Source organism: Panthera leo, chromosome D4, assembly GCF_018350215.1.
Source record: "Panthera leo isolate Ple1 chromosome D4, P.leo_Ple1_pat1.1, whole genome shotgun sequence".
NCBI classification, from domain to species: domain Eukaryota; kingdom Metazoa; phylum Chordata; class Mammalia; order Carnivora; family Felidae; genus Panthera; species Panthera leo.
Window position 1 is genome coordinate 6159061 of NC_056691.1, and position 25438 is coordinate 6184498.

General features: G+C 36.7%; 1 protein-coding gene across 6 annotated transcripts in view; it reads right to left on the reverse strand.

Moving 5' to 3' along the window:
* Positions 1-25438, reverse strand: part of RIC1 (RIC1 homolog, RAB6A GEF complex partner 1) — a 141500-nt gene that overhangs the window by 34632 nt on the left and 81430 nt on the right. For 4 of the 6 annotated variants that reach the window (XR_006195934.1, XM_042913335.1, XM_042913336.1 and 1 more), the window contains exons 4-8: positions 18730-18837; positions 12921-13063; positions 12486-12622; positions 8070-8161; positions 2840-2928 (exon numbers count right to left, since the gene is read on the reverse strand). Coding sequence is in view for 5 of the 6 variants with exons in the window: in XM_042913335.1 (XP_042769269.1) it covers positions 2840-2928; positions 8070-8161; positions 12486-12622; positions 12921-13063; positions 18730-18837 (569 nt within the window). In the remaining variant the exon portion in view is untranslated. The remainder of the gene's footprint in view (positions 1-2839; positions 2929-8069; positions 8162-12485; positions 12623-12920; positions 13064-18729; positions 18838-25438) is intronic. The other 2 variants (XM_042913334.1, XM_042913333.1) reach the window with 2 other exon arrangements.

Genomic DNA, 25438 nt, shown 5'->3' on the forward strand with positions numbered 1-25438 from the left:
ACTTCCTAATAGCAACAGTGAAACCAAATGGTACTCGAACTTCAATGTACATAGACACAGTAACTGTCAATCCAAAACTGTGTAACAAATTAAACCATAATTAAATTACAAGGGCAAAATACATTTTCAGGCAAAAGAAAAAATTGGGTTTATCATCACGAAGTTTTTAAGGAAATTCCAAAGGATGTACTACAGACAGAAAATGGTCTCAAATTGAAGGTATGAGATCTTGTAAGAAATGATGGGCAAAAATATTGATATACATGTGGGTAGCACTAAGTCAACATTAACAGTTACATATTTTAATGCTTCCTGAGATTTTGACATCGGATACCTTAGCTTCCTCCTTGAGGCTAATCAGATTTTTATTATTAGATTACATTTAGATGGGTGCCTCAATTTTTTTTGACATTTTTTTTCTGATCCAAACATCAGAGAAGTTTGTATAGTTATATAACAATTATTCTTAACATGGGAGCATATCTAAATCTGGGAGAGGAACAGAACACAGTTTGGAAAAAGGCTCCCGATTACTAATGGGAGCACAGTATCAAATCACGAGACATGTAGTCATGAGATTCTACTGCCTGTTAAATACAATCCTGCAAAGGAGACTGGCTTAAAAACATATTGCTTTGTTCATCACATTTGTTAACTATGTGCCTCTCAATAAACTGAACTAGCGTGGTACAAAGAGACAGATATATCCTACACTTCGACACTGAGCCTAGTAGAAACAAAGACCCGTACGCTAATAAGTTCAATAAAGCATTATCAATAACAAGATGTGATATGCAAACTATATCGGGGCACAAGAGGGAATGGAATTCTATCTAGTTCAGAAAGAAATTTCACTTGAGCTGTATCTTGAAAGACCAATATATTCCCTCCATAGAGAAATATGGGACATTTCAGGTACAGAGAACAATATGAGACAAAGGCTGACTGACTCTCAAGAATCTGTAGGTAGTTTGGTAAAGTGGAAGCCTGCCGTTGCTAGTCTATGGGCAGGGTACCCCAGTACTCCAGAGCACTGCAGAAAACTCACAGGGGGTTACATGAGATCATCTTCCAGAGAAAATACAGTGCTATACGTAGGATCTGTTGTACATGATGTGAACTATTAGATCCAGGTAGTTCACAGCTGCAACATTAGATTGTGCTACATTTACTTTGATGATGTTACCTCTTGGTGAAGATGGCTTTTTAGGAGTTGCTGCAGAAAAAGTGTCATGCGAAAATCAATGTGGAACAGGAATTATGGGTGAACATACCCGATCTCATTCCAAGGTTTGAGAAATTGTACAGTGTCCAATAGGCACAGACATCCTATTGGTAAAAATCAATGATTTTTTAAGATTTATTTTTGAGAGAGAGAGCAAGGACGAGCGACAGCAAGCATGCACACACAAGTGGGGGAGGCAGAGAGAGAGGGAGAGAGAGAGAATCCCAAGCAGGCTCCGTGTTGTCAGTGCAGAGCCCGACGAGGGGCTCGATTTCATGAACCGTGAGATCAAGACCTAGGACAAAATCAAGAGTCGGATATTTAACTGAATGAACCACCCAGGCACCCCAAAAACAGTGTTGAAGAGTAAAAATAAAATACTATTTTTCTTTCCATTTATGAGTATTATTTTTGAAAATGCTACTAGGGTTTAGACCTAACGACTTTATAAACAGAACTTTTGGTATTTCTTTTAACATAGAGTTACTGTGGTATAATTATGGAGACACAAAGGGCAGAGGGAACCAAGAAATAATGCCAGAAGTATTTGGCAGAAGACCTTACATGCCGCATATGGGGTAGATACTGATGAGGAGTTAATCAAATATCTGTTTCCATACTCAAGCTCTCCATTGCCCACTTCTGCCTAAAGGCTTGGAAAATCCTAAGGTAGCTAATGTGACATAATTATAGCCGATTAAACAAAAACTTTTTTAATGTTTATTTATTTTTGAGGGAGAGAGAGACTGAGTGTAAGCTGGGGAGGGGCAGGCAGAGAGGGAGACATAGAATCTGAAGCAGGCTCCAGGCTCTGAGCTGTCAGCACAGAGCCTGATGTGGGGCTTAAACCCACAAACTGAGACCACAACCTGATCAGAAGTGGGATGCTCAGCCGACTGAGCTACCCAGGCACCCCTAATTATAGCCAATTAGATGTGAAGAGAAGATAGCTGGAGCAGGTAGGAGAGGAAAATGCTCCTAAGAAAGCTTTCGCTTTCCTGATCAAAAAACAAATATGCCGTTTCCTCCTTTCTCCTTGAATCAAACGCAGCAGTAATGTCAGGAGCTCAGAAGCTGCATGCGACCACGGAGGAAAGGCCAGATGAAGGCCAGAAGCAGCTAAACTTTGGGTTTCTTCCTATTAGAGAAAATAAATCTTATTTAAGCCACAGTAAGTTGGGTTTTCTGTTAGGTTCAGTCCAAAGTATTTCCAATGACAAAGACTTTAGACTTAATCCTACAGGCTCCACAAGGGGTTCAGAAAGAGACTGTTTTATTTACTGCAGTGTATCTACCATTTAGAACACTGTCTGGCCTACAGTGGGTATTCAATCGGTATCTGCTGAATGAATACATTGAATTGGAAGGCATAAAACAACAAAGGCAATGAAATCAGGTAAGAGACTAGAGCAAAGTCCAGAGAGGGATTATACAGGGTAAAGTACCCTTAGGAGCCTCCCTAGCTACACGGAAGTCCCTGAGCCACACAGAAACTGTTATACGGTTTAACACTATCTGAACGATAGCATGCATTATTTAAATTTGCAATCGCTACACATACCATTACCTGCACGTTAAAAATTAAAAATAAGAAGGAAAATAAAAAGGACTCACCAGGATATTGTTTTGCTGTTAGCTCTAGTTTATGAGACAGCAGCATAGCTCCAGTGGTGTTATCTATTGTATAAACCTGTACAGAACCACTGTGAAAAATAAGCAAGCTTTTAATGAAAAAAGATAAATACAAATATAGAAAGCATTACTATGGAATGATTATGTTCTGCTGGTAAGAGTGTAAACTAGACTAAAACCATTTTGTAAATAATTTGCAGTCTCATAAATCTGAAATGTGTATTTGTAACCCAGTAAATTTTCCCTCTAAACATAGCCCAGAAATATCCTTGTCCATGTTATCAAGAGGCATGCTCAATGTTCATGACAGCATTGTGTATAAAGGCAAAGAAATGGAAACAGTCTGAATGTCCAGCAAGAGAAAAGAAGCATACACTGGAGTATTCTCATAGAAGAGTATAGCACACAGCACCGACGTGCGTTAAAATAGATAGCTGACACATACGTGTTGGTATAATTCTGTTTGTATACAGTGAAAAACATTCAAAACACAGTACACACATCTGTGGTAAAAATGCAACAAAAAGTTAATGGACACACACACTCTACTGGCAGAGAAGGGGGGTATTAAAGAAGAGGAAGAAACGGGACCTACTGGTCCTCGAAATGTGCTATTCCTCATGCTGACAGCAATTTATACAGATTTTTATTTTATTATTTTTATGTACTATATCATTTTTTGTATCTACACACACGATGTATGTTCTTTTATGTACATGGTATACATAATGATTTCATTTATGAAATCTTTACAAGGATCAAATTTATGAAGGGCCAGAAACCAAAGCTAAAACTTTGTGTATTATCTCTAAGCTACATTTCAAGACTGACCTATAATCATCATAAAACAATACGATTTTTGCTTATGAAACTATTTTCAGATCAAAAATTTAACACAAATGTTGGTTTTAAAATACTGTTAAATCTAAGGCTGCTTTTGCACAAATTAGGACGACACAGGTACATGACTGCCAGAATGTTCTGGCACTTATGCATGCTCTTTTGTGGTACAAGTCAGATGGTTTCCACAGCAGTTCTGATCCATATCCAGCCAGGTCAACTCTTCCCAAGGATTAGGACTGGGACGAAATAAAATACCTGCTGCAACAGGTCGCTTGGAGTTACCCACAGCTCATTGATGCTGTGTGTTTTTGTTTTTCTTTAATGTTTATTTTTGAGACAAAGCATGAGTGGGGAGGGGCAGAGAGAGAGAGGGAGACAGAATCTGAAACAGGCTCCAGGCTCTGAGCTGTCAGCACAGAGCCCGATGCGGGCCTCGAACCCACAAACCGTGAGATCATGACCTGAGCCGAAGACGGATGCTTAACCGACTGGGCCACCCAGTCACCCCTGATGCTGTGTTTTTAAATCTCTTTTTCTGTTTCATTTTGGATCATTTCTCTTGCTGTGTTTTTACGTTTATTATTATTTACTTCAGCAATGTCTGATGTGGATCTTTTTTCTATTTTCCATATTTAATACTCAAAAGAGACCCTCTCCAGCTCTCTGGAGTTCCCTCTTTGTGCCACTCTGTCACCTATGCCTGTCTGTCCTGAGTCTTAGCTGCTCTGGTCTCTCCAGATTCTCACTTCCTCATAATTCAACTCAGGGAATCTGCCAGGATCTGTCTTGGCCTCAGGCTGCAGCCTGGAAATGCAAAGCAATTAAAGCTGAGGCATTTATAGAGTTTTCTTATTTGTTTCTCATCTTTCAGGGATCGGTGTCCACTGGTGCTCGATGTCTCAAATTCATACTGCCATGTTTCATATTTTTGTCCGTTTTTCCCTCCATATGGGAGAGAAAATCTGATCTGTTATTCCATCTTAGTCAGAAGTCAAATGTCTGCAAATAGGTATCTTTCCAGACTACCTGCCCAATTAGACGCTTTGCTGAAAGATAGCATTAGGTAGCTAGCAGGTGTTTACTTCTTTTTGCTTTGCATCTGAAACTATCATGTGGTAACTTTGGGTTGCTGAGCTCTAACAAGTCAGTGAGGAGAGTCCAAATATTTCTACAAGAAACTGGTGTTAAGCCAACACTTACAGAATGACAATTGACCTTTTTATGTATTCTATAAAGCCTCTATTATTTAAATTATTTGTATTTCCATTTCTCATTAAACCATTATAAGAGAGATTTTTTCATGTGTAAGACGCTACTCACTGACCTCCAAGCAAAAACGATACCTCTATAATAGAGATACGGCTCTTACACAAGTGACCAAATTTAGTATCATTAATACTGGGACAACTTAACGTTACTGCTCCATGGTGCCGCGGTAAGTACACGACATCACATATGACAATGTTTAACCAGCATCTAGTCAAACCTTTAAACATAAAGGTAAGAATAAGGCTGTAAGACTGATCCCCTGCAAGCTGACATCCTAAAAGTTAGCTTCTTACACAACTTAAAGGATACCAGCTACAGTTTAGTGTTCAGTCCTGGACTAGTGTTAGGACTGGAGGGTCAGAGCTAGAAGCCACTATTATGTCACACAGCTACAATCACAAAACTTTCAACCCCAACCCATGATCACACGAAAGAAAGAAAGAAAGAAAGAAAGAAAGAAAGAAAGAAAGAAAGAAAGAAAGAAAGAAAAGGAAGGGAAGAAAGGGAGGAAAGGAAAGGAAAGGAAAGGAAAGGAAAGGAAAGGAAAGGAAAGGAAAGGAAAGGAAAGGAAGAAAGAAAGAAAGAAAGAAAGAAAGAAAGAAAGAAAGAAAGAAAGAAAGAAAGAAAGAAAAAGGCTGGTACTCTCCCAACTGATGGAAAAGTAAGATGACTGGAAGGCTGAAGGCTGAGATTCCACCTCCATGACCCTGGTGAGGGGATCCTCTCGTGGATCCTAACACCGGGCCGCGGCAGAGCCACCAGCGCTAGCCCTGACTGCGGCCAATATGGAGGCAAGCTAGCCACCACCCCGTCCGTGCTGATGCGCCAGCCCTCTTATCATCTGACAGCACTGGCTTCAAAGTTTCAAGCATTATAGGTTTAAAGGAACTAAACGAATGCCATTATGAGGAAACAATGAGACACATTTAGAATATAGGACATTCTATAAACAACCAGCCTGGACTCTTAAAAAAGTTAATGTCATGAACATAAAAACAGTGTATGGGTTGTTACAGGCAAAAGGCGACTAAAGGGAAATAATAACTAAATACTGATTGACTCTGGTGAAAATAAGGAGCCACAGAAGAAATTCTGGTGACAAATGGGTTAATTTGAAGATGAACTGAGTATTAGTTCTTATCTGGGATTTATCATTAATTTTAAATTATAAATTCTCATAATTTTCTCATGACAAAAATATTGATTTTATATAAGAAAATGCCCTCTCTTTTTTGGAAACCAAGAAACAATGTAAATGTCCATTAACAGCAAATCAGATAAATTAGGATACATTCATACACTAGAACACTATAAATCAATCAAAAATGATTTCAGCCACTGGCAAACAGCATGGATGAATTTCACAAAGCTGACTGAAAGAAGCAAGACCCAACACATAGAATATGATTCTATTCCTATAAAGTTCAAAACCAGGTAAAACTAAATTACGCTCTTTGGGAACGCATGCATGGGTGGGAAGCTATAAAGCCTAAGGAAATGATCATCACGAAAGACAAAAAACTGGTTACCTTTAAGCGTGTCGGGGAGGAGATGGGAGTTATGATTTAGGAAGTCACAGGGTGGGACTACCCACCTTGCAAAACTATTTCTTGACCCAGTTGTGAACAGATGGGTGTTTGCATTACAATTATATTTGCAAAACTGAATGTTTGGATTATGCACTCTCCTACAAGTATATTTTTATTTTACAATATGTAAAAAAGGTTATTATGAACCTTAAGCCAGTAAGTTGGACAGGGATATGAACAAAACCAATTCCCAGAAAAACAGAACTTGCCAAAGTGACAGGAATACGTAGAAAATCTAAACCTTCTTAAATCTACTTTTAAAACTGGATTAAATCAGTAATCCAAAAAATTCCCACAAAAAACATTGTAGGCTCAAATAGCTTCATTGACAAATTCAAGCAAACATTCAAAGATAAACAGAGAAAGAGGGGAACCAGTCCTCAACTTGTTTTATAACATAAGCATAACCTTGGTTAATCAGGAAAGGAAAGGAAAAATTACAGGCAAAATGTACTAATAGACAGATTTAAAAATTCTAAACAAAATGTGACCAAATCAAATCCATGAATATGGAAAAAAAAAAAAAAAAGTACTTTTCCTTCTTAAACTAAGCTAAATTTACTTTTATTCTACATTTATCTCTTCAATGAGAAGCAGTGTTGAGAACTCACCACTTTACAGATTGAGAGTGTAAAGAAGGTGATGATTTATAATGTGTATTATTTACACTCAAGAAAAATACTGTGATACTCAACTTGATGTAGCTAGAGATAATACCAGATGTATGTTCTACAGACCCACTAAACTTCAATCTGAAGTTAAAAAAAAGGCTAAAAAAGCACTACACATATTGTAAAGTATTACTTATTTAAGTAAGTATCTAATATAAGCTTTTTACTTGAGCTAAAATATAAGTTTGAGAAAGTCAGGTACCTTAGTGTTTTCCAACAGATCTCAAGTGCTTAGCATTGTGCCTCGTGCACGGGAGACACACAGACACTTGTTGAATGAATAATCTGTATTTAATTTTGTATTAAATTTGTATCTGTATTAATTTGTATTAACTAATGTAGGTTTTAATGTCTAAAACCTACATTATTGGAATTAAAACAAGAAACTGATATCATGTATGAGCTGTAAATGTGCTCATTAACTAAGTCACATCCACAAATTCAAAGGCAACATCAACACTGATGTCTTAAAAAGAAAGGGTTATTTAAAAAAAAGAAAAATATCTTCTTGATCCTCTTTTAAACAATCAAGAACAAAATTAAATTTTGGCTGATTTAATCTTCTTAACTTATAACTCAATTTCCTACCACTGGAGAAAAGCTCATCTTTACAAATTAAAACATTCAATATCTGAAATCTGCTCTTTAGATTTGTTTACTTCAATCTAATAAAATACCTCCAGATTTTATATTACAGCTGATTCCTAAACTATGATAGGCATGACGAGGTTTACAAGTGCATGCAGAACATTTTATGCTTCAAAATATATATTAAAAAAAATTTAAAGACCCATTATTTTTGCCAACAACTCTTAAAATGAAGAGGACTCTATCAATTACCTTGCACAACCAAACGCCATGAGTCGGTACTTGTTATTTACTGCTACACAAGTTCCGTCAACAACATCTTGTGGCCAAACTCCATGGAGCTGCTGTAATAAAGAAAAATAATGAAGGTTTTAAAAGTGCTGTCCAAATATACTGTAATCAGTATAATTCTCCTTCAGTAAACATACAGTTCCCTAAGGCTTGGCTTGATCTGGTTTCACAGGAAAATATCCCATCAGGACTACCATCTGAATTTTCTCCCTTAAAGTATCAACTTCATTCAATAGTTCAATAAATATTCCCATTTGATCTCAGTCCAGTGCTAGCTTATCTACTCATAAAACACTAAAAAATGGACAATCTGCAAACCCAAACTAAAGGAAGATGACTTTCCTGTTAGAAAGTCAACCTCTTACAGCAGAAACTGAGTCTAACTGGCTCCCTACTATCAGCCTCACCACTCAGCACATAGTGTTTAACTTCTCCCTTGGGGGCAAAGAGTAAATTTATTTGGTCTAACCTTTAGAAGGAATTAGTGATTTTCTAGTGCCCACTATTCTCTACTATCCCTTTGCTTTACAGTGTGGCACATCACCTGGTGTGGCTAACAGTGTGGTACCTGGCAGTCTGACCCAACATCTCAGGTCTACTGTTCGCTTACTGAGATGATCATCTGACCTTTCCAAGCCTCAGTTTTCTCATCTGTAAGTTACTTAACTCTTAGAGTGTTTTGAGGATTAAATGAGAACATACATCTACGTAAATTACTTAATACAATGGCTAGCATTCAACAAGTTAAGCATTCAATTAATGAATAAATTATTAAGCTTAAATGCTATTTTATTTACTTTGAATATAGAAACAATAGATCCAGCTCCATTGTCTGTTTTTATTTGTCAAATCAAGGATGTCTTAGATTATAAATTCTAAGGCTAAGGTCACCGTGACTATTAGTTTAGTAAGCACAAAAAAACCCAGCACACTACAATATAGCACTTATTTCTGGATGATCCCAACAGTAAAGATTAGAAAATCCAACATAATTATAGCTCTGTGTAAAACAGAACACTATAAATTTTATTTAATTCCCAAACGAGCTATATAATCCACTATTTAAACACGGCATTATGTGCTTTTTCATAGGAATTTTATTTTTCAATTTTAATAATAAAACTACAAACTACTTTAGATGACAAAAAAAGTGTAAAGATAGCACTGAGCATTATTTCTGCGGACCACCACTTAGACTGAAATTAATTCATTGATTTCTCTAACAAATATTTTCCAGCACTCTTCACCAAGCACTGCTCTAGGTGCTAAGGATATGGCAGGTATTCAAATACACCAAAACCCTTGTCTGTATCCCTGCCTTATATGTTAGGAAGCTGTCAAGTTAAAAAAATTGTATAGTATATTGGAGGTTGGGAAACGCTATAGAAAAAAATAGTGAAGCAATTACAGGGAGTATAGGAAAAGGATATAATATTAAACAGTTTTTCCCATGAAGGTACATTTTGAGGAAAGTACTGAAGGAGATATATACCAGGTACAAAGGCCCTATCATAGTGGCATTTCTGGCATGTTCAAAGAACATGAAACAAGCCTAAGCAGATGGAGTAGAATGGGGTAAGGAGAAGTAATAGACGAGGTAACAGGTGTAAAAGGAGACCAGATTTATAGGGCTTTGAAAGCCACTACAAAAACTTTTTGGGTTTTTTCTCCCTTATATATGGGGAGTCACTGGGGGGGGGTCTTTAATTTTTTTTTACCTTTTCCGTTACAAATTATATTAGAGAAGAATACACAAAACCAAAATTGTACATCTCAATAATATCATAAAGTAAACACTTGTGGAATTAGCTAGCAGTCAGGCCAAGAATTACCAGTATCTAAAAATCCAACAGTGACCCTCCCAATCAATATCCCCTCACACACTACTACAAAAGTAACCGGTATCCAGACTTAAATGGTAATCCCTTCCTTCTTTTTCTTTAGACCAATACTATTTAAGAACATGCATCCATACAAACTCTAATTTAGAATGGCCTATGTTTTTATTTTCCTTTAATTTTACGTAAAATAAAATCATAGCACACATTCCTTTGTGCCTAGCTGCTTTCACTCAGAGTGTCTGTGAGACCCATCCACATCACCACACACAGCCCTGCTGTTCACGCTCACCATAGCCTCAAACACCAGGCTTAGCTCACTGGGCCTATGCCTCCGTCACCCGATCAATCTTTACAGTCTCAGGCACATTTAAAAGTATTTTTCCTCCAGCTTTTCTAGTTGTCTTCGGCAGGTTTTGTCCTAATTATCTAAACCCACTGAAGGGTTCTGAGCAGAGGAGTGACATAATCTGACATATTTTAAGACATCTGTTAAATGCATCAAAAAATGTCAAACAATTTTTACAAAGCACTTAAATAATGCCTAACATAAACATGTCATCAGTGTATTTCCTAATTACCAGTAATACACATATGTATTCTTTTCCTGTAATTTGTATTTTCTAACTTATTTAATAATGTCCATCTGCTTTTCATTATTTTTTAAATTCTTCTTAATTTACTGGAAAATTTTCTTTAACCAAATACTAAGAAAATTAGTAAAAGCTGATCATCAGAAATGAGTTACTTTTTCAGTTCTGGGATTTTTGTTTTCAAAAAAAAACATTTAAATCCCAAACATAATTTACAAATATACCTTGTAAAAAAATTATTCTCCAAAAGCTCATTTTTATTCTTATGTATTGACATGTTACCACAAATGTACTGTTTAGTACTTCATTATTTGAGTAAAGATGATAGTGGAAAACAGTTTTAGGAATATTAAAGCTGACATTGTAGAAAATATGCCCTTGAGAACTTAAAATCTTTTTCAGTCAGAGAGCAGACTGAATATCTAGCTTCTCTGACTCTTAAATCCCCAACTTTATAGCAGCAAAGATTTTTTTCAAAAAGCACAAACTTGCAAGGAAAAAGAATGGGTGAGGAGGTAGAATCATTAAGTTTTAGAAGCTAGGAAGCACATGGATGAGTAGAATCCTTAACTTAGAGAAACAGCTAAATTTACACTGTAGGGCACACAGAAGGCCTGGGGACTGAGCTTTCTCAGAAAGACTGAACCACAAGCAGTGGGACTGGTTCACAGCCTGTAGAAGCAGCAGCTGGGCGGTCCCACAGTACCTTCCCAAACTCAACAGCTAAGAAATATCCCACCTTCACTCCAACAGAAAAATGGAGATTTTTTTCTTTGGAGAAAAACAAAACAAAAAACAACCCTAGTGGTTTCTGGACCACACTGAAAACATGGGTAAGTGAATATGGACCCTCTAATTTAACACGTCTATAACTTAAATCCAAGACTACTGGGACGGCCAGGTACGTATTCTCTGGAAAGGACTGCAGACTCTCTTCCAATGAGCACCAGATACAGAGAGGGGAGGGGAGGAAACAATCCAGTCAGCTCACCCTATGAAGATAAGGGTCAACCAAACCCAGCAAAACCCACAGATTTCAGTGAGTCCAAATTTTTATTTTGGGTCTCTGTCACCGCAACCAAATTCATGTATTAACTAAACATATATTAATTAACCATAAACCATGGAAAGAGCTCTTTCAAATAAAGGCATTAAGGAAATCCTCAGGATGATGGACAGCCCCAAAATACAACTGTGTTAAAGGTATAGTGAGCCAGCAGCCCAGTTTGGAGCAAGCCAGAAGGTTCCAAGAGAAATTACTTCAAAGAAGATGAAACAAACAGAACATCTAATGTGCCTGAAGGAATTGAGAGGATATTTACACAACCAGCAGACAGTCTAGGGTTGAGTTACTGGTAAGTACATAAAAAGTAAATAAACATAAAGAATAATTATTAATTCCCCGTGGGAGGGAAACCTGCAGGAAAGAAAAAATGATCACAGCATCCATGGCTCAGGTACTAACAGGTTTTATATAGCAGTAACAATATCAACAATGAACAGTAATCTAATTGAAATCAAAATAACTGTATTAGGAAGACACGAAGAATAGATGAGTGCAGTAGGAACAGAGAAGCAAATGAACTTTTTCTACAGAAGGAGTCAATCAACCAGCTAAAAACTAAAAATTAAATACTCAGAGCTGTGGAGATAAACTGCAAAATAACCAGTAAAGAAAAACAAAGTCGTTGTCTCTGAGAATAGAAATTGAGTGTGAAGAGTGCAAGAAAGAGGGAAGGAACTATCATTTTTCTTCAGCACATCTAATAGAGTTATTTGTCTCCTTGTATTATTTTTAAGTATAATACATGTATCATTTTGATTTACAAATTAGTTAACATAACCCTAAAATACTAAATAAGGGAAGTGGCAGTGGGATTTAATAGCAAAAACCAAAACTGGCAAATGCAAAATAGAGAAAATAAACACTCCAAAGTCAGTCATACCTCTGCAGTAAATCTACTTGACACCGGAGTAATAAATCCAATTTTACCATCGTTAAACACAACAGCAAATCCATCAAGTGTGGCACAGTATTCCATGTCTCTGATGTGCACATCTGCAAAACCCAGGAATGAACCTGCTGATGAAAACATAAGTACATGAAATACGAATATAAATACAGTAAATAACTCCCTCACATTTCTCTTTGCAAACCCTATAAGGACAGTTAAAAGGGCAAAAATAATGACCTAACAACACCAAACCATTAAACTATTCCTTCCTACACACACACACTCTCACTCTCTCTCTCTCTCTCTCCCCCCCCTTGCATAATTAATTCCAAAGGAAAAAAAATCACTGCCCATCCATAAAAATATCTAACCAGATTATATCAAAAATAAACACCTGGCTCCACCCCATGCAGAAAGTATACCTACCTCTAGACGACTGCAGATCTACTGAAAAGGGTACTGTGCAAAGATTAATAGCTTTCCTTCCGTTTGTCATTCCTTCCCAGTGAATAAGATGAAGAAGTCCATCAGAAGTAGCAACGAGGAGATCCTCGAGCATGGACTGCAAACTATAGGGAAGTAAGCAATTTAGAATCAATGAACTTTAGGAGAGCACACTGGGAAAGCAAGGAGTATGAATGTAATGGCTCTGGAGAATGTTCATATACAGTGGATCATGAAACCACTTACAAAACTGTCATTTATCTACAATTTAGGTATCTAGTAGCTTCATCTTTGTATAATTTAATCTAGAACCCGAAATTCTGGATGAAATACAAGACTATGCGCAGCCACAGTCATGAACTTGATCAACTTGGTTAAAACTAGAAATACCCAAACAGTAAATTCAAAGATGAAAGACGATAAATGACAAGAAAGGACAAAGGCACAGAAACCATAAAAAGAACAACTTATGACAGGCTGACAGTCTGGAGCCATAAAGTACAGAGGTAATAATCCTCTAGCCCTGGCCACCAGAACCTTCTCAGACAGTGATGGAAATGTGTTATCAAACATGGTAAGCAGCAGCTACATGTAGTGACTGCATACCTCAAATATGGCTACTGTGACAGAAGAACGTATTTCTTAACTTTGCTCCCTTTGAACTAACTGAAATTCATGGAACTTCATTTGACTAGACGCTACTTTACTGGAGCTCACAGTTCTGAGTATTGTTGAGCCTCGTGTTGTTCATTCATACAAGTATTTATAAACCCATGCTCCACGACAGGTGCCATGTTCTGTGCTGGCGATTCTGGGGTGAAAACAATAGTTTCTCCTTTCAGAAGACCTCTCAGCTGATTTCAGTGAGAATTACGGAGTATGATCTCCACACTATTTACAAAGAGATTTAACATTTACTTACCTAATGGCAAATAATTATGTGCCCAGCCCCTAAGGCAGTGCTAGTTATGTATGGCACGCAATGTTTGTGGGAGGAGGAAAAAGGGGAGAAAAGGAGAGAGGAAAGGGAATCCAAGAATAACAATGCAAAGGCACTGGCATAGAGGAAGAAAGAGAACCAGGGGAACCAGAGGAAATTGATATAAAAAAGCCAAGGGAATAGATGGATGGAAAAAGTACTTAAGAGTATCAAATGCTACAAAAAATGCAAATGTAAGAAAGAAATGAAAAAGTTAAAAATGTGGTGTCCATAATATATACTCCCTATTATATTAATACTATTAAAATTCTTTTCATACTTAAGAAGAGTATATTTCAGAAATATTTTAATCCATAATGGTGGAAGAGATGTTTTTAATGTTTTAATTCTTAAATAAACCTTCAATCCTTTAAAAGCTGAGCTCAAGGACTCATTCACCAAGAATTTCAGACACTGAAGAACTGTTTTCTTCCCAACTACAAAAATATTAAAAAGAGAAGAACATTCGTAATCAACTGAGTTTACAGAAAGTTCACTTTTTGAAATACTATATATTCTTCCCTTTCAAATTTGTATGTTAGTGCAACATTTGCATGTAGCATGGAATAAGCAGAGAATAAAAACTTTAGGTTTTACATCTGCTGCTACATGTCAACAGAAGCAATTTAGTGGAGTAGTCACTGGCTTACCAGTGATTTTCATTCAGCAGGAGTCAGCCTAGGTTTTTTCCAACTATATTCTCCCTCTCCCCTGTTCCTATTTCCCTAGAAGAATCACTGCATATGACAGTTAGGAGCAAGATCAAGGTTACCCTGCAGGAATTTAACCACCTACTAGGCAAAACTCAGCACTCTTCTGACAAAGTTAACAGAATTCAGAATCTCTACTTTGTCATCCCCAGCGCTAGGACAAAAATGACCAGATGTGTGGGGACAGGAAAACGTGACCCAGGGTCGAGAGAAAAATCAATCAATATAAATAGATTTGGTCAATCCTGATGTTGGAATTAAAAGATAATGACTTTACAATAACTATGGTAAATATGACAAAGAATCCACAGGAAAAGATAGATCCTCCTCATTCAACTGAAGTAAATAAACTCATTAAAACAAAGGCTGAGGTCAGTTGTTAAAATACGGAGTACTTCCCTAAAGTTAGTAAACAGGCCTTGCTCCACACCACACAACTATGTGCCCACTGACTGCTAGTGTTACAAAGATCTAACAATTAAAGATTAATTCCTGGAATAAGGGGATATCAGGATTCTTTACCGATAATCACTGTGACAGGTCTTTTCATGCTGCACTGGTTTTTAAGTATTTTGAAAAATCACTCCTGGGTATAAATACACACAAAATATACATAAATATACTCTAAGTTATGTCCTCAGAGAGCCTCTCCAATCATTGACTTCATGGGCTTTTTAACAGCTAACTGATATGCCCGAGGTGCCTCTCCGTCCCCTCCCCACCCCGCCCCTTAATTTAGGACCTTAGAAGAATAGTATCATCTTGAAAGCAGATGGGGCACCTAGGTGGTTCAGTCGGTTAAGTGTCTGACTCTTGATTTCTGGCTCAGGTCACGATCCCAGGGTTGTGGGACAGAGCCTCGCGTCAGGCTCTGTGCTGAGCATGGAGCCTGCTTGGGATTCTCTCTCTCCCTCTCCACCCTTCCCCCACTCAGGTGTGCACTCTCTCTCTCAAAATAAATAAAATTAAATTAAAAAAACATTTAAAACATAGATTAGCATTTCTGATTAATCAAATATTCTTAATGGGACATATCATTCATAATCACCAATTCTCAAATATGTAAATATATTTAATACCTAACAAATATTAAATACTATATACTACATACGGTTTTCCTAAGTACCTGGAATAGAGGAAGATAAGGAATAAACTGTGGTATTTACTAGTATTTATTACCTGCTATTAGTTAGAAACAGACTAAGGGTTTAATTACAGATCGTATCAGTACTTTTCACCTTCTAAACATTCTCTATCCTCTGACCATTAATCCTATTCTTTCTTCAAGCAAAAATTAAAAGATGGCATATTTGCCATATTATGCCTACAAGCAGAAGTTCTAACTATTATCTCTAATTTCACAGGACTTCTATTTTTGGTGGCGAGCAGGAAGATAGTTGGTTACAAAGTCCAAATACTGTGTCTTCTCCCTCAATGCAAAATCACATAGGATATCCAATCACATTTCCAACAAGTATGCATTACAGGTGCTAATAATAATACTGCTCTGAAAAGCAATTATTTTTCTGAAGTTTCAAGATAAACCTTAGAGATTTCCTATCACCTAAATTTGTAGTGTGTATTGAAAACTAGCGCCTGACTAAAACAAACAAAACCACTTAGCACCTGACAAGTTAAACTTGTACAAGATGACAGGATTTCTTTTTTTAAAGCCTCTTTTTCTATCCCATCCCCATGATCCATACGGTCTGCCGCCGGATATAGGTAGAGAGCCGTGTCTGTACAGGTCCATCTAGCTTGTACCCAGAGACATTCCAAATTCCTTACGTCGCAAGTTACATTCTTAAAAAGAATCTCCGTACTGAAATAACATCTGCGGTCAAGAGTGCCTTTCTGACCAAGGTGATCATAACTTAAACTCAATCCTTTGTAACCCGGATCACACTGATGCAAATAACAAGAATAAAACAACATTCTTTTTCTCTGAAGAAAATACATAAAAAGATGGACTAAACACGGCAACACAATAGCCAGCCGCTTGCATACAATTTTATTTTTTTAATGTATACCAGTATCTGTACTGTATTCTAACAAAACTAATGGTGAAAATAGCCTTTTATTAGAACTGTGACTCAGAAGAATTGAAAAACATTGGTAGTACATTTAGATAGTTCAATATATTCATATATCACCATCCATATAATTCAATATTTAATGAGACTACACAGTAAAAAGTCTTTTTCCCAAACCTGTGGCCTAGCCGGTCAGTTCTCATACTGTTTCTTATACATTTTTCAAGAACAATACATATTTTAACACTACCAGCTCCCTTTTAAAAACAAATATTGAGGTGCCTGGGTGGCTCAGTCGGTTAAGCATCAGACTTTGTTTGGCTCAGGTCATGATCTCGTGCTTTGTGAGTTCGAGCCCTGCTTTGAGCTCTGTGCTGACAGCTGGGAGCCTGGAACCTGCTCGGGATTCTGTGTCTCCCTCTCTCCCTGCCCCTCCTCCACTCACGCTCTCTGTCTCTCAAAAATAAATAAACGTTAAAAACAAATATTAGCATTATTATAGAGTACACCTTGCTTTTTTCACCCAACAACACATTTGGGAAGTTTCTTCAGTAAAGAGTGCCCTCATTGTTTCTACAGATGCATACTGTCCCCACTGTGCAGAAGGTAAGAAAAGCTTTTTAACCAGCTCCCTACTGATTGACATTTAGGTGGTTTTTGATCTTTTGCTATTATAAACAATGAAAAACCCTGTAAGCATGTCATCTGAATTACTATATTTGTATGAGTAATTCCTAACAACAGACATGCTGCACAAAGACCATGAGCTTATGTAACTTTGATAGACATTGCTTAATTAATTTCCATAAATACTGTATAAATTTACACTCCCACCACCAATGTATAAAGTTCATATCCCTGATCTCCCCCCCAAACAGTATTTTACCTAACTGTTCACATGTGTAAGTCACTTATTTACTCTCCTAAAGGAGATTATGTAATATATTAACTGAAATGTAGACAACAAAAAGAAATTGTTTATATTCTGTGTCCATTTGTTCTACTGTCTTTTTCGTGCTATAAGAAGTCTTCACATACTGTAAAAATTGGACTTTGTGGTATTCACTGGAAGTATATTTCCTTGTTTTCATTGTTTATGTTTTCCTCTGATCATACTTATGGTGGATTTTTCCCCCCAGTTTTTTTTAACTTTTATATAATCTAATTTATCAATATTTATTTTCATAAGAAATTATTTGCAGACATTTTGACAAGAAGATTTTAATGACTCCTAACAAAATGAATTTTGAATTACAATACTTCTTTCGCTAATATTTCTTATCATTTTTTAAAGCAAATCTTATTAGAGATAAGGACTACTGGCCATTTTGATGCAAAGAAGGCTGGAATATCACCGTTATAATTTCATAATTGTATACGTCTGGGCACAATAACAGCAAAAGGTTCTTGAAGGCCAGTTTTAACTCTGAATTCAGTTAAAAAGAACTCTTTGTTAAAAAAGAAACAAAAAATACCGTTATAGTGAAAACTTTATGTTAAAAAATGTACTTTTAACAAGACCCACACATCAGACAACTAGAATGTCAAATATGAATTAAGGAAATAAGGCCAAATTATACATACACTTATATTTTCTGCCAATGGATATAAAATAATTTTTTATATTTTGGTAATTCTGGCCTTAACACAAAACCTTTATTCATACTTAGATCAGAAAGCTTAACTTTCTTCCAAGTACATAAATATTTTCCAAAAACTTAAGAGAAGGTATTAGAAACAAAGCCACTTTCTCTTTTCCTCAACTTCTGTGATTTTTATCAGTATCAAGTAACTATGCTGTATCATTCAAACAATTCTAGATCTTACCAAAAAAGATAAATTTCTGAAAAAAATTATAGTTGGTATACTCAATTTATGGGCTTTATATATTTAATAAATAACTGAAGTATAATAATGTACCATCTAGGGGTTAATCAAGCATTTAGAGCTAAAAAAAAAAATTATTCTCAGTGAAAAAAATGAAATAAACTTTCTTACTGATCATGTGATTAATCAACTACATTGTATACTGTCATCACAAAATGCTAAATTTAACCAAGGTACTATACCTCATGATGGGTGCTTGCAAATCCAGTATTTTCTTCATTTCTAAATTTAATGCTGGAGCACACTGTTCTTCCTTAAAATGGGGTGTCCCCTTCATTTGTGGACTTCCTCTAAAAAAAATACAAATATACAGGATTAAAGAGAAAGATATGAATTCTCCTCCACTCTGTGACTCATCTATACCCAATCAGAGTAAACACAATCAAACTTACAAATCAGGCATTAATCCCTGAAGTTCTCAAATGAAAAATGGACTTCAATTCCATTGTAGCAGAGTAAGCAGTTAGACAAAGGGGTTTAACCAATGTAACTAGTGTTGGGGAGAAGAGCAAAGAATCTAAAGGAAAAAAACAAAGCAAATTCTCAAGAGAACCAATAGACATTTTTAAATGACTGATGGCCCTTTCCGAGGTGGGCGACTTTGGGGGATACACAACGTTTCTACCTACTGCATGTCCAAAGGGATCCAAATCCTCACCTCATCTTACCTTATGCCACACAACATCCTCGTTCCTCTGTCCTTTGGGTTATGTATCAGAATTAAGGTCAATTCAGGGATGTGACAGGAAATGTTTCCCATAAAACTTGGTAATAAATGGCAAAATGGCTACACCTGGTAGCTCCCTGCTACACGAGAGGTGACTAGATCAATGGCAACATAATTGAGCCGCCACACACGACCCCTCAAAAGGAACCCACGATAGTTCTGGGATCTTTATCTCTGCATGCATGGGACCATTCTTTCTCAATTCCTGTGCTGGGATTTAATAGCTGTCTCTTCTCTTGCTACCAGCTATCACTTACCCTTGGCAACAATGAGCCTGCCATTTCTCCCCCTTCAGTCACCTACACTATTAAAATTATGTGTAAACAGTCTAACATTCAACAGCTTTTAAGGTTCCTGGCTTGGTAAAAATTGATACTTTTTCTGCTTTCTGGTTTTAAGTTATTTTCCATATAGAAGCTTGGCGGTACTTTACCCTGGTCTGTGACTGCCATGACCTGGAATATCTGACTCCTTGTGTACGTCTGAATGGCTAAACTGGTTAATGTTACACCACACAGGTTCAGATTTAATTAACATGCTTGCTGTGACAGCTACTAAGAAAGACACCATGAGTTATTAGTTTACAGAACTCCTATATGGACTGCTAATCTCTCTCTCTCACACACACACACACACACACACACACACACACACACACACTAATGCATCTCCTGAGACATTCTCCACATATGTCTAGTTTTAAAGTTATTTTTCAAAGTACTACATACACACCATTTAAACCAATAGTGCTAGAAAGCTTATGACAAAGGGGAAAAAACAGGTTTTTTTTGTTTTTGTTTTTTTGTGAGGACACAACCAGCTTCAGTTTTTAGCTATTACCTTCTTCTAATTACCTGGATGTTTTCCCACAATACATTCATGCTGCTTCAGCATCATTATTTAGACATTATCTACTAACTTCCCATGCTTATTCTCCATTTTTCCCCATCCTCCTAAGTACACAAAAATGTTTTCATTACGATGATTAAATAATCTTTACTTCTGGGTCAAGAAGTATTCAGTTCTATGTAAGTATTAACTTAAATAGCTTGTTAATTTTCCTGAAGTGAACTTTACTGCATACTTTCATTTACTTGGTCTTCTTTAAACTTATACCTAAGTTTTCTCAGACTCCTTAACAGCTTTGACAAAAACAACTCTCAATATAGTCTTCTATGTGGTCAAACCTGTCACAATAAACTATTATTTCCTCCCCCCGCCCCACATCTCTCCTGGTGCCCAATGCCCTAGTGACTAAGTCTATTGCAAAGTATTATCCTGATAATTTCCTTTGTCATCATCCTGATGACTTCTTTGCTTCTTTCCTATGAGCCTTTATTTTTTTATTCCTCTTGCTGGGGTTACATATTCTTGTGGGTTCCTGGAAAGGTGTTATGTGGAAGAACCGAGCAATTCTCAAGTCCAATATGTCTTTGACACTTGAATGGGTATTTGGGTAGAAATTTTTAGGCTGCATATCGCAACACAAGATGACGCACATGCAAAGCAATTTATTACATCACAAGACTGTTACAATCAAAATATGTATCACAAGAATAAAATATTATGCAGCCCCCCACCCCCCCCCCCCAAAAAAAAAGGAAAGGTGGAAGAACTCTCTAGACTCCTTGGAACGATCTCCGGGGTCTGTTGTTAAGTGAGAAAAATCAAGGTGCACAACAATGTATATAATCTGCTACATTCATACGACAGGGAAGGAAATAACAAATGTTCATACACATGTGCTAAATTTAAAAATGAAAGAAGAGCCAAAACTAAAATGAAAATGGTTATCTACGGGGGAAGACAGAATACAGGGTAAAGAATGCCACATTTTTTTAAACTTTGGGACATGAAAATATTTTATGTAATAAACCAAATTAAAATTGGCAATAACCAATCTCTAAAAACAGAAAAGAAACGAACCTAACTGTACATCAAGCTAGCAGCACAAATAAGAATTATTTCAAGTAACTTTGAAACACAGTAGTTTGTGCATCCTTAATGGGAAACTTCCTACGGACAAAAATCAAATTGTATTCAGTAATAATACTGTTATAATAATAGTGGTTATTATTTTGGAGTCACTCTGTACACAAAAGGATAAATCAAGTAAGTGATTATGTTTACATTATTAGGAACCAAGATTATCAATAAGAGAAAATATACAAACATAAAACTAGAGAAGTGAAACTGTAACTTTTAAAACTTTAAAAAATTTTAAAGCTTTTAAAAACTTTTAACTTTTATCTTAATCTTTAATTTGAATTAACAATATCAGTATTAACTCACAGTATCTTTTCCTCTTTCTAAAATTTACTTTTTATCTCTGTGCACTAAAAAGTCCTAAAAGCAAGTATAACCAATAACAATCAGCATCAAGTCAGTCTTCAAAATATTATTTTGCACAGAAAGAAGTCAAAGGTCTTTGGAGAGTTGACTTACTCCAAGACAGGGGCAAAGAATTGCTAAGACGAGCCTTGGATCTGACAAGCAAGGATGCCATTTAAATAACACCATTTTTACGGGCTCTCTGACAGACTAACGATGTGACAATCTGATCAAAAAGAATGACTGCAATTGGTTAAAACTCAAAAATGTAAAAACCCCTGCATTTACAACAAGACGAAAAGCACTCATTAGTTGGTTGTGTCTGGAAGTTCTTAGGACACAACTGGTTACTATAAGAAAAGGGAAAGAATCAACCATCTATTCTTTCTTCTTGTAGACTATACTTCAGGGTAAACATCAAATAGATAATGAAATAAAGTTTTTCTTTATATAATGACAGCTACAGAATGCAGCACAAATGGTAGAGTTTTTTAAAAATCACAATTTTGGGGGTGTCTGGGTGGCTCAGTTGGTTAAGCGTCCGACTTCAGCTCAGAGATCATGAGACCCATGATCTCATGGGTCATGATTCTAGCCCCACACCGGGCTCTGTGCTGACAGCTCAGAGCCTGGAGCCTGCTTCAGATTCAGTGTCTCCCTCTCTCTCTGTCGCTCCCACGCTTGTGCACTATCTCTCTCAAACATAAATAAACATTAAAAAAATTTTTTTAATCACAATTTTGTGATCCCTATCAAAATAACAGATGCAGGGAACAAAATTAGTAAGTGCATACACCAGTAGGCAGGTAAAAAGTACAAACTTAACACATATCCACCAAATGCAATAGATCCTGGTTTGAACAAATTCCTAAAAAGATAGCTCTGCATTAAAATGGAGACTGATATTAATAAATTACTAATTTTGTTAGATATAATAGTATTACAGCGTTGTTTCTTTAAAATGTCTACTTGTTGCTGATAAAACTATTTGAGGTTGAAATGACACAGTATCTGAAATATGCTCGAAAATACTCAAAGCATACATAAGTATGATAACCTGAGAGATAATGATAACTTGTGAATGTGGGAGATGGGTTCAGAGTTTACCATTAGACTCTTATACTGACAAATTCCTTAACAAGAGCTCAAATGGATTTATTTCTTTCAGCATTTTAAAGGCTTTCTGCCAATGTTTTTTAGACTCTAATGTGTGGTTGTCAAGTTCAATGACATTCTTGTTCAAAGACTATTTTTGATCTGTTTTTCCCCATCAGGAAGTTCTTAGGAGTGTCCTTCCTTTGATTTCCAGGGAGTTATAAAATCTGAGAACAGTGTACTTTTTTAACAAGTATGTGGACTTATCATTGTTTGCACCAAACAAGCTACTAACAAACAGTCTTTAGGTTAGGTCTGGGAAATTTACATGTTTTGTTTCCTTAACATACTAATAAGATTCCCCACTTCTGTCTTCTCTTTCTGGAGCTCCTACAAGATTAGATACTGGACCTCATATGAACCTCTAATTCTCCTTTCTTCCCCTCTCACCTGGAGAGCTCCTCAACCGTTTCTTCCAAAGCTTCATTGAATTTGAAATTTCTGCTTTTGAGATTTCATCCCAGAAACACTGTCACCCACCTCCCCTTTTTTCTTGCACACCAGTTTTCTTCTTTTAATTAGATTACACCTGTCTGAGGTTGCGAATTTTCATTTCCTCAAAGCGTTTTTGTTCCCTATTGTCTATTTCCTTTTAGTTTCCTTTTTTCTGTTGTGTCTCTCTCTTTTACACTGGAAGCTCTAAGATGCCTAACAATTCCTAGGTGTGTCCATTATGTGTTCAACAGGTTAACAAGAAAAATTACCAGCTCTGATTACAAGCTCTGTGTGTTCAAGTTGGGCTTTTCAACTGGTAGAGGCCAGCTGGCATTTTTGTTGAGATCTTCAAATATCAGGGCCTTTTCGGTCATCTTTCTGGAGTGATTTAATTTTCCCAGGAAGGATCCCTCAATGCCGCCTGGGGTGTCAAGCATAGAAGCTCGAAGTCTAGAGCCAAGCAGGGGACAAAGGCTCACCATCCTAACGTTCAGTGTGACAACTTTCGTTTAATCCCCATCTTTAGTTTAGCAGCTCACCCTTGCCCTACTCTGTGTCTGGAATCCCTCTGGCTTATCAGACAATATACTTCCTGTCACTTGTGATGCGGAAACATAAAATTCCTCACTCCTGATTCAATTTTTTAAAACAACCCCCCTGTTTATGGCCCCTGGTTCACTCCTATATTCTATGGTACTACTACATCTAATTCCTGGGTCTTTCCACGGTTTTGAAGATCAAACAAGTTGGTTTTCTTTTTCTTTTTTCTTCTATTTTTTTTTAGATTGAAGTTTAGTTGATACACAATGTTTCATTAGTTTCAGGTGTACAAGAGTGATTCAGTAGGTCTATGTATTACGCCATGCACACCCCAAGTGTGACTACCATCTGTCACTATACGATGCTATCACAATGCCACTTACTATATTCCCAGACTCTAAGTTTTATCTCCGTGACTTATTCATTCCATAACTGGAAGCCTGTTCCCGCCACTCCCCTTCCCCCATTTTGCCTATCCCCTCAACACCACCCCCATTTGGTAACCATTAGTTTGTTCTCTGTATTTATGGGACTCAAACAAGCTGCTTCTTATCAGTATTATTAACTAACCTTAGGCTCTTGGGTTTCACATTCTTCCTTAGTCATTTATTCTTTCTCATCCAATCGTTAGCTCAAGGGTTAAAGATGCCTCTAACTGTCATTAAAGATAAAAACTGCACTTCAACTTGTTATTTTGTTGGTTACTTGCAAAAGAAAGGTTGAAAAAAACCTTACTACCATCTTCAAACTGGAAGCCCTCTATTTTCCTTTATGCAAATACTCTCATTTATTAGAGAGCTGAAGTATTATAAGAACTTTAAAGCAAATTTAAGTAAATCCTGAGTCCTCAATGACTCCCATTATAAAACTAGAGATATATTTCACACAGAAGTTTCTATATGTTCTTCAAAATTAAGTAAAAAGTGTTAAAAATTATATTAATAAAAAAACTAAATTTCTGATAAAAATACTATTACTTGTAGTTCAACAATAATTTGAGTGTACAGTATCAGACTTCTGGAAGGGAATCATAGAAGATGAAGCTGGAACAATACCACTAGATGATATAGAGCACTGAATGTCAGGAAAAATAGCAATAAATCGAGCATTTACTATGCATGAGTGTACAAAATGTTCTGCACACATTATCTCAAATGCCACATGTTAATAATCCTTTGAGACAGGCATCATTTTTCCCCCTTTTCCAGAAAAGGAACTAAAGCTTTTGCTCATGGTCACAGAGCTGGTAAGTAAAGGAGTGAGCCTGTGGCTTCAATTCCAGATCCTAGGACACTGACAACTACTAGAGAATTAAGGAGACTAACAAAAACCTTTGCAGAAAAAATATGAGAATGGATGCTCAAGAATGGACTGCGGATGGAGTGGGGAGAGGGAGTAGAATCTGTAGATTAATTAGGAGGCTGTCAGTAAGAGTACACAAGGAATGGGGCGTCTGGTGGCTCAATCAGTTAAGCATCTGACTTCGGCTCAGGTCATGATCTTGTGGTTTGTGGGTTCGAGTCCCACGTGAGGCTCTGTGCTGACAGCTTGGAGCCTGCTTCGGATTCTGTGTCTCCCTCTCTCTCTGCCCCTCCCCTATTTGCACTCTGCCTCTCTCTCAAAAATAAATAAACAGTAAAAAAATTAAAAAAGAAAAGGACACAAGGAAGGACTTGGGACAGTGGCAGCAGAAACGTCTTTTC